The 9699-nt window shown below is 58.1% G+C and overlaps 1 protein-coding gene across 1 annotated transcript in view; it reads right to left on the reverse strand.

The window, feature by feature from the left end:
* FADS1 (fatty acid desaturase 1) overlaps positions 1-9360 on the reverse strand; it is a 14158-nt gene extending 4798 nt beyond the window's left edge. The window contains exons 1-7 of the mRNA XM_077748830.1: positions 9319-9360; positions 9096-9272; positions 6944-7054; positions 6189-6386; positions 5387-5488; positions 5142-5270; positions 1091-1151 (exon numbers count right to left, since the gene is read on the reverse strand). Of these exons, the coding sequence (XP_077604956.1) occupies positions 1091-1151; positions 5142-5270; positions 5387-5488; positions 6189-6386; positions 6944-7054; positions 9096-9272; positions 9319-9360 (820 nt within the window). The remainder of the gene's footprint in view (positions 1-1090; positions 1152-5141; positions 5271-5386; positions 5489-6188; positions 6387-6943; positions 7055-9095; positions 9273-9318) is intronic.
* Between the last annotated feature and the right edge of the window lie 339 nt (positions 9361-9699).

Raw genomic sequence — 9699 nt, forward strand, 5'->3', positions numbered from 1 at the left:
CGATGCCAGGGCGGGGTGGGGGGGGAGGGGCCGTCCTTTCCAGGGGAAGAAGGCAGCTGGGAACAGCCGGATACTGGCCCCGCCTGTCCTCACAGTCAACTGCCCTGTGTTCCTGGCTGCTTTGCGGTGCTGGTGAAGGGACAGGAGCAGGAAAGTCTGTGTGTGTGCTGGGGTAATTGGGGGCAGGGCGGGGAGGGGAGATGGGGGGGCGGGCCCTGCCAGTGCTTCCCAGGCCGAAAGCTCACTTCCTGGGACTGGGGACATGCGCCTAACCCTGGCGGTCAGGGGTGGGAGTTGAAGAAGTCCCACCTGCAGGCCCATTCCCTTTTCCATAGCCCTTCTCTGCCGGGCCCCAATGCCTACCCATAACCCCCTGCGTCACAGGGCTCACCCGCGGCTCGTCCGTCCCCGTGTCCTTCCCCACGTGCCGTGGATTCTAACATTCGTCTCCAGGAGTGACGGTTACGTAATAGGCAGTTAGGGAAAGTTCTTTTGAACTAAAATGGGATCAACAGAATCCTCCCCTCCCTTCCTTTAAAAATCTGAATTCTTAGAGGAATTCTAAAACTCCGATTTCAGGCATCAGGGAGGTTTGAAAAGCAAAGAACAGAGCAGTCTTCAGAAGGACCTGAAGACGGCCGCAGGAAACATCCTCCTCTTCCTCTCTACGTGCTCCTCTGCTTCCTTTCTGAGTCTCGTCCTCCCTCAGGCCCATCTATCTCTATCCCCCGGGGTGTTGGGCTGTGCCCCACTGAGTCACCTTGACGTAAGTTTGTTTCACAAGGTCTGAGATGCGGTTTAAGGTTTGATTGGGATGGCTGCACCTGACCACTCAATTCCCTTGCGAAAGCCAGGGTGGGACTGGAGGAACTAGTCTGACCCCGGCACCAATGCCATGTGACCAAACAGTAGCCTGTTGATGCTGCCTCACGTGAGCAGGAAGGAACCTGCTGGGGACACGGGGCTTCCTCCAGCCGTTACTCAAAATGTCCTAACCCTTCACAGAGCCGCTTCTTCCCCACATCCCTGCGGCTCCCCGATCCTGAGACAGTCCCCCACCCCCACCACTGCGCTGGGGGATGACACTCACTCAGGAAGAAGTATTTGTGCTGGTGGTTGTACGGCATGTACTTTTTCTTTTGTTTCCCAAGCTGGGGAGAAAAGCAAACGCAAATCAGCACCCACAGACCAGTCCCCCGTTCTCCTCCCGCCGTGACCTCAGCTTTTCCCTGCTCAGGAGCTCAGGCTCATTCCAGGGGCCTGGAAGGCTCCAGCAGGCCCGGCCTCGCCTCCATCCAGCACCTGGCACGTGAAGGCCTGGGCTGTGATGAGCCAGGTGCACCACACCACAGCACGCGGCTCGATGGCCTGGGCCCACATAGGGCACGACTGCAACAGTGCCTATGGGCCCTCAGGAGCCCCCACGTTCATCCAAAGACGCCCTGTCATCAGGTGTCCAGGCCCCTCCGCGTCCTCCCCATTCTTTTCCTCCATCTGGTACTCCTTTGGCCTCAGGCTCCACAGACGACCATTTATACCCCTACACAGGTCAGTATTCCCTCTGCATCCATCCATCCATCCATCCATCCATCCATCCCCTCTGTGGCTGTCTGGACTTCAACATGAACGTTGTAAAATCACCTTGAATGCAAAGGGACATTGGGCAAATGTTTGCGGGAGGGATACCAAGAACAACTTGGCAAGTCTGAAGGTTCTGGCAAGGCGTTTCTGGGCAGGGGTTATTTTGTTAAGCCTAGCTGTGGCACAGATGCTCTGGTCAGCCTGGCACTGCTCGTGCGGGCACCCAGGATCGTGACAGCCAAGCTCCACCATCTCCCTTAGTGGCTCCTTTTGCCCCTCCTGCCTCAGGTCGTTCTGGCAACCAGATAACTGCCCCTGAGCAGGCCGCCAGCATGTCTTTCTCCCATGCATTCCCCCACTGTTTTGACAATAACATTTATTCTTTTTTTTTTAATGTTTTATTTTTATTTCTAGGAGAGAGAGAGAGAGACAGCGTGAGCAGGGGAGGGTCAGAGAGAGAGGGAGTCACAGACTGAAACAGTGTGACTGAGCTGGCAGTCAACACAGAGCCCGACGCAGGGCTCGAACCCACGAACCGCGAGGTCATGACCTAAGCGAAAGTCGGACGCTTAACCGACTAAGCCACCCAGGCACCCCACATTTATTCTTATTTATAGCAAGTTTATTCTGTGCAACGTGCTTCTGCTAAATGAAACATCCTTTGTTAAAAAAAAATTTTTTTAATGTTTATTTCTTTTAGGTGGGGCGGGGAGGGGGAGGCGCAGAGAGAGAGGGAGACAGAATTGGAAGCAGGCTCCAGGCTCTGAGCTGTCGGCACAGAGCCCGATGTGGGGTTCAAACTCACAAACCGCAAGATCATGACCTGAGCCGAAGTCAGAGGTTTAACCGACTGAGCCACCCAGGCACCCCGAAACATTCTTTCTATATTAACTGATTCATTCATCAAGTATTTATTGAGCACCTATTATGTGCCAGGCACTGTTCTAAGTGCTGAAGATTCAGAGGCGAGCAACACAAAGCTCCTACCCTTGTGGGGCTTATAACCTGAGGACAGGAAGCTGGCAGTAAATCTGTGAACAGGGCTCAAGGTAATTACATATTAAAACCGGGAAAATAGGGGCGCCTGGGTGGCTTGGTCGGTTAAGCGTCCGACTTTCGCTTAGGTCATGATCTCACGGTTCGTGGGTTCGAGCCCCGCGTCGGGCTCTGTGCTGACTGCCAGCTCAGAGCCTGGAGCCTGTTTCAGTCTGTGACTCCCTCTCTCTCTGACCCTCCCCTGCTCGCGCTGTCTCTCTCTCTCTAGAAATAAATAAAAACCTTAAAAAAAAAAAAAAAAAATTTAAAACCGGGAAAATACAGGGTGCTTGAGTGGCTCAGGTCACGATCTCAAAGTTCGTAGGTTTGAGCCCTATGTCAGGCTCTGTGCTGACAGCCTGGAATCTGCTTCAGATTCTGTGCCTCCTCCTCTCTCTGCCCCTCCCCCACTCACACTCTGTCTGTCTCTCTCTCTCAAAAATAAACATTAAAAAAAAAAGAAAAAGAAAAGAAAGGGCAGCATGGCTGGGAACTGCAAGCAATGGCAAAGAAAGACAGAATGCCAAGCTAGAACACTAAGGATGGACAATTCACGCTGGACCTCAGAAAGCCCCAGTAAGACCTCGGTAACCACCTCAGGTGTTATTCCAGTGGTGATGGTGAACCACTGGAAGGCTCTCAACAGGTGTAGTATCATCGGCTTTGCACTTTAAAAGGCTCACTCTGCCTGGAGGAGGAGAGGATGAACTGTGGGGGTAGAGACCGTTGCCAGGAGACCAATGAAGAGGCTGTAGTAACCCAGCTCCAAGGTGCGTGTGTGTGTGCGTGTGTGATGGGGGGGGGGGGGGGGGGGCNGGAGAAAAACGGATCTGGGATGTTTTGGAGACTGTCTTAACCAGGTCTGTGGATGAACCGGGTGTTGGGGTGAGACTCCCCCCGTCCCAGGCGGCATCACCTAGGGGAGAGCCAGACAAGGAGCACCTGGCCTATTGGGCAGGGCGCGTGGGAAGAACAACGGCTTCCTACATGGGAACCGCCCCCGAGGCCCTATTGGCTGCTGCTTCCTTGAATGGCCATCAGATGCTGTTCTGATCCTCGGAGGTGCCCTGTTGTGTTTCAACTCTCAGAGCCAGGAAGGTTGCATTTCGGGTGAGGTGTCCCCTGCACTTTCCTGTCCTCTAGGGCAGTCGGGAGGCACCGAGGTGGATGCCACAGGGTTGGCATGGGGATGGGCACCCAGTCGAATGACACCCCAGAGGGGCAGAGGCAATTGCCAAGCAGCCTGCAGCCAAGGCATTTGTTAACTGGCTGCCTGTCCTCAGCCTCGTACCTGGACGGAAAAATGTGTCCGGTGGTCCTAGATCATTTTCTATTTCTCGTGTCTGCAAACAGGAGTTTCTTGAAAACCAAGAGGCAATAGAGGCAGTGGTGTGAGAAGGTTCCTTCCACTTAAACTCACACTTTGTGTTTTCTTTTTTGTTAACTCTCTATAGTTACAATAAAAGAGCCACCAAGAGCCACATGTTTGCCTAACCAATAACCCACACTTGCTCTTGAAGTAGCCACTTGAGGCAGGTGGGGCTGGGGCTGAGTCAACATCCGCACACTGCTGACCACAACACAGTGCTGGATGTACAGCAAACCCAGTCCTTGCTTAGGGGGTGGGAAAATTAGGATGTCACGGACAGGCGGGAGCCTCGAACTAGGGGCTCCTGGGGTCAGGACAGCCAGTGTCCTAAGGCCTCTCCACACCGTCCTCATAGCCAGACGGGGAGGGCAGCCAGGCTACTTGCACTCACTCACTCACTCACTGGTGCCTGGGCTGCAAAGGTGTCGAACAGCTGACTGCGTGGCATGCTGCAATCGCACACAGAGGGCGAGGGGACCTGGCGACACCCGGACGGCGGCCTAGAGCCTCGGCACAAAGTTTCAAAGGAACTTTACAAACCACTCTGCTGGCCGTTCAAAGCCGCCTGCTGCCACTAAGCACTCATCCTTCAGCAACTGCAGTACAGCTTTTGCTCATAACCTCAAGGTGGTAACTCAAACCCAACGCTAACCACCCCGGAAGTCAGGCTGGGGTCAGGTGGGTGGGAAGAATCAGCCAGTGGAAGTTCCAGGCACTGGCCATCAAAGAAGACTAAGACAGTCAGGCTAGCCCTGAACAGGGGAAACTGAGGCACAGGAGGATATCAAAGTGCGGGGGGCCCTGGGGGGATGGGGAAGGTGACTGCCTGGGGTAGGAGTGTCCAAAAACACCCGAGAACGACCAGGCGTCACCCTGAAGGATGACCAGAGATTTGTGCAGGTAACCTCCCGGTCATGCTTTGGATCCCCTGCACGATGTGGTATCTTTTATGCGATAACCGTTTGCAGACGTGAACTCGCCGGGGAGAACGGGGGACTCTGTCCCCGGGTGGCTTATTCACTGCCTGTTGCCTCCCCCGACTGCCAGCCAGCCAGCCTGGCCCCCGTGCCCCACCCACCCTGAGCGCTGCCCCCACAGCCCTCTGTTCTGGCGGCCTCCCATTTGCGAAGGCCTCTCCACCGCTACTTCCACTCACCTCCACGGAGAGGACCTTCCCCAAGGCAAAAAGGAACGGGTGCATGTTGATGTCTGGGTCTTTGCGGAAACAGTTGGGCTTGGCATGGTGCTGGAAATGCAAGTGGTTCCACCAACTGGCGGGGGCTCCCTGCGGAGAGGGGGGGCCGTGAGTCCGAAAGCCTAGTGTTCGCCAACCGCCCCTCCCCCCCCCCAAGAAACCCAGCATCAACTGGCGTTTCAGGGGCCCCTCCCCGCGCCAGTGACCTTCAGATGGCCAATCACGAAATGATGAAACACGTGGTTCCAAGTGGAGGTGCTGAAGACGGACAGGTGGCCGAAATCGTGCTGCAGCCAGCCAGCCTGAGCCTGGGAGAGAGAGGTTAGCACTGACAGCAAAGCCCGCCGGCCCGGCGTCCCACTTGCTGACCTCGGGCGGCTCCTCTGCATCACCCCTCACCCCTGGGACTGCCCTAAGCGCGTCCCGGAAGGACTAAGGCTCCTGACTCTGGCTCTGCCGCGAACTCACGTGACAGTGGGGGCAAGCCACTATCCCCTCCCTGCCCTTCGGTCTCCCCAGCTCTGGAGTTCTAGGACTTAGGCTGGGCCGAACCCCCAGACTACGAAAAAGCACAGAGTGACAGACCCAGAGGCGAGGAGAAGGCTCAGCAAATGGGTTGTGCCCTTAGGGCCCGAGCATTTGGAGCATGCTGGGCCACGTGGTGGGGAGGAGAGGGCCGAGCTTTGCTGAGAAAATCAGAATCTGGGCTCTTGGCATGCTTGGGCTGTGGCAGAACCGGCCTAGGAAGTTTCAGAGAAATTCTACAGAAAGAAGGGAGCCCGCGGGGGAGCGGTTGGAGAGGCAGTGCGAAAATGAAGATGCACACATGGCCAACAAGCAGGCAGGAGCCACGAACGACAAGGTATCTCTTGGCACTAACTCTGCCCCGCATCCTCAGCTCCGCCCGGGCACAGGGCCGGGCTCGTGACCTCCTAAGGCAGACAAGAGCTTTCCCCAGGGACGCGGAGCATGGCCGCGCTCTTGACAACCCGGGTGATGGCTTCTCACTTGAGCCACGCTGAGCAGCACCGCGCACAGGATGAAAGGCACAAAGGACGTCCCAAAGACCCAAAGCGTGAGCCAGCCGGCAACATCCAGCAGCACGATGTGCAGCAGGCACAACAGGAAGAAGACACGGTTGGCCTTCATGAGCCCCATCCGCTCCACGGTGGCCTGCAGCTCCCGGAACTCAGAGATCAGCTCTTTCTGTGGAAGGGTAGAGACGGAGGGGCTGTGGTTCTTCCCAACTGTAACCCGACATTGCTGGAGACCAGGGCCCCTCTTGGGCTCGGGGACCCTCCACCCCCAGGTCATCGTGGGAAGTCCACAGCCTGAGGTAAATATACTACGACACCGAGGAAAGAGGCAGGAGAAAGCGCTCTGGCCTCGTGCCGAGGGTTATGCGGTCCGTGGAGTGCAATGCACTTGATTCAAGGGCTGGCCACGTTGCTCAACTGCTCTGAGCCTCAGCTTGCTCATCTCTAAGTGTGTGAGGGTTACACGAGGTCACGCCTGACACAGCAAGTGTTCAACAGATAGGTCGCGGTGGTGGTGGCCGCGGCAGCAGTAGCCTTGTGAGGCCTCCAGGGTTCCAAAGCCCTGCCTCCTCGCTTCTGCCTGTATCCCAGCGACCACGCAGGAGGAGCAGGGACCTCAAGCCTTGCAAGAGCTACTGACTGTGGTCACCTAGGAGCCTATTGAGGCCTTCCTTTACTACCCCCTGCCCTGCATGGGACCACAGGTTCTCCGAACGGCAGTCTCACATTTTTTGTGGGCTCGAAGCTGGGCTGCTCTGGAGACAGTTCCCCAATCAGGAGAGAGTTCATATACTTCCTCACGAGGCCCTTGTTGATGTGGAAGGCCACAAAGGGATCCTGCAAGGACAGGGAGAAGACAGACTGGTTAGGAAGCCAGTGCCGGTCCCCCGTGGCTCCTGGAGGGGCTCCCGCCAGGGGCCATCCTCCTGATCCAGCAAGGAGGCCGTATCCAAGTTCAAGCCACTTCCCTGCAGTCCGCTGGCCCTTTGAGGGTGCTCAGACCTTCCCCAGGCGTCCACAGCTCAGGAACACGCCAGCATGTGTGCCAGTGAGAAGGGCACCACACTAAGGAACGGCAAGGGCAGGCAGGGGGACCCTGCAAAGCCCTCTATGGCTTGGCCTTTCCTCCAGGCGCGTCTAGGGACAGCTTTTGCACCAGAATTCAGATACAGGAGAGAAACGACGAGAAGGGATGGGTGGGGCTACAAGACTTACTGTTTGCTACCCGACTTTTAAAAACAGACTCTCTCCGAGGCAAAGGTTCTTCATAAAACGCGCTTAGGAAGATTCCCTAAGCCCGAGCTGGGAACCGTTTGCATTCCCACCCCCTTCTCCCAGAGGCCGCTGTTCCCAGGAGGGTTCCATATTTCCTCTAGGACTCTGATCACTCCACCCCCACCCCCGCCTGGGTCCCAGAGCGGCTGATTTTGTAAACCCTAGGTGGGGTATGTCAGGAGCACCCAGGCCCTTCTAGGGGAACCGGCACTCGGAGGCGGCAGCCGGGGCGGAGCTGGCCTACGGTGGCACCACACATCTGGACCAATCGCCAACCCTGCTGCCCGGCCATTCAGCCCCGGCCCCAAATCACACTGTAGGAAGACCCTGCGTCGGCGCCTGCTTCATCCACGCATGCGCTAGCCCACGTCTTCGCCTTCCGCTGTTGTCCGGGCTTCCCAAGTGGTCACTCGGGGTGGCCATTGCGGCTCTGGCCTTGCTACCTCCTGGCCGGCCGCGTCACTGGGAGGGGCGGGTCCTCAGCCCAAGACGTCTATGCTCCGCTGCGACAAAACGGGAACTCTGGTGGCCCCGGGCGCCCTCCGGGATGGCAAGGGCGGAGGGTGGGGACAGCGGAAGGGGTCGTACCGCTGAACGCGGGATGGGAAAAGGATGTAGGGGGAGGGCGCGCCGCGAAAAAAGGCTCCACGGGTCCAACAGGGCGATCACTGGCTCTCCAAATATGGCAGGAGGCGCCAGTTGCCTTAGCTCGGAGAGGAGGTGGTCTAGAAAGGGAAGGGCAGGCCTGAAGCTGGGTGGCGCGCGGACCCCACAGTGGGGCCCGAAGGAGGAAGGATGCGAACCACAGCCTAGGAATGCAATGTGCTGTCCGCCGCCGCGGGGTGGCTGGAGACCCCGCTGGCCTGCGGCCGCGTGACCTCCCCACAGGCTTCGAGGACAGCTCCGAGGGTCCTCGCTAAGTGTATGCTGACACAGCCCCCGCCCCCCACCTTCTGCACGCCGCCCCATTACCCCCTGTGCACCAGCAGTCGTCAGTCCTCTCCGGCCGGTGAGGCCCCTCCTTCACTGTGCGGGGATTCCCAAGGCAGCGGGCGCCCCCAACCCGGCGGACGTCAAGTTACTTTCCACCTCGGCCCCATCCCCGAGAGTGCTTTCCTCTCCTGCTCCCGCTCGCAAGCCCGCACGCGCAGTCTAGACGGCCGCGGCGCTCCCTTCCCACCCGCCGAGACACGGGTAGAGACTCCCTCTCCCTGCCACCGACCCCTCCTCCCTCGGCTCCCGCAGCACCGCCGTCCGCGGCACCCTGTGCATCCTGGCTCTCCTCCCCACCCGTCCCGCTCTGGGCCCTGGCTAAGTCTGGACACCGCAGACGGAACGCACGCAGGGCGGCGCAGTCCTTTGTTTGTGTGGGCACGTTGTCGGCCTCCATCTCCGCTCTCCTGACTCCAGTTTTCACAGCCATTCTCCCGCCCTTGCATCCCGTGCTCGGTCGCGGGCAACGGGTACGCTCGGCGCCTCCTGGCTCTTCCCCGGATTAGTCGGAGTTAGTCCGCGACGCCAAACTTCCTGCCTAGTGCACGGAACCTCCGGGGGCAGCCGCCCGGCCCCGCCTCCTCCCGGGCCCGGGTCCCGCCGCGCTCACCGTAGCATCCTGGCCCGCGTAGTGGCTGATGACCCGGGAGCCCCCCGGGTGCCGGCGGATGAACTCGCTGATGTTGTACNCCGGGCGCGGCCCCTCGCGGTCTCCGTGCAGGGGTGGCCGAGGGGGCCTGACTCCGGCCTGGGGGCTTACAGTGTGTTCGGGTGGGGAGGGGCTGTCCTGGATAGCGGGGTCGGGTCAGGGGTCGGGGGGAGCCCAGGGTTGCCACGGGGGACTGGTCTTTGGGCTCCTGGTCACGCAGGTCCATTGGTTGGACGGTCGGAAAGAAGTGCAAGAACCGCAAGAACCTTCGACGGTTAGCTTGTGAAAGGCCTCATTAGGGTTTATTGGGTTTATTGGGTGCTAATGATTTATTTTGCCCACAATAACGTTTAAAATGCCCCACAAGTTTTGTAACCCCGTTTACCTTTTTTGGGGGGGAGCTTTAAATTTTGTTCTATTTTCAATTAACTGGGATCCTTAAATAAAAGCCCTTTGGCATCTCCTGACCTCAAGGAGGTTGTGGGAAGAGGCTGGTCCTCGAGCTGAGGAATCTCTGGTTCCGTGTCCAGGAGATACATGGGAGCCATGGCAAGCAAGCCTTTTA

This window comes from Crocuta crocuta, unplaced genomic scaffold, assembly GCF_008692635.1.
Source record: "Crocuta crocuta isolate KB4526 unplaced genomic scaffold, BGI_CrCroc_1.0 scaffold323, whole genome shotgun sequence".
Classification (NCBI taxonomy): domain Eukaryota; kingdom Metazoa; phylum Chordata; class Mammalia; order Carnivora; family Hyaenidae; genus Crocuta; species Crocuta crocuta.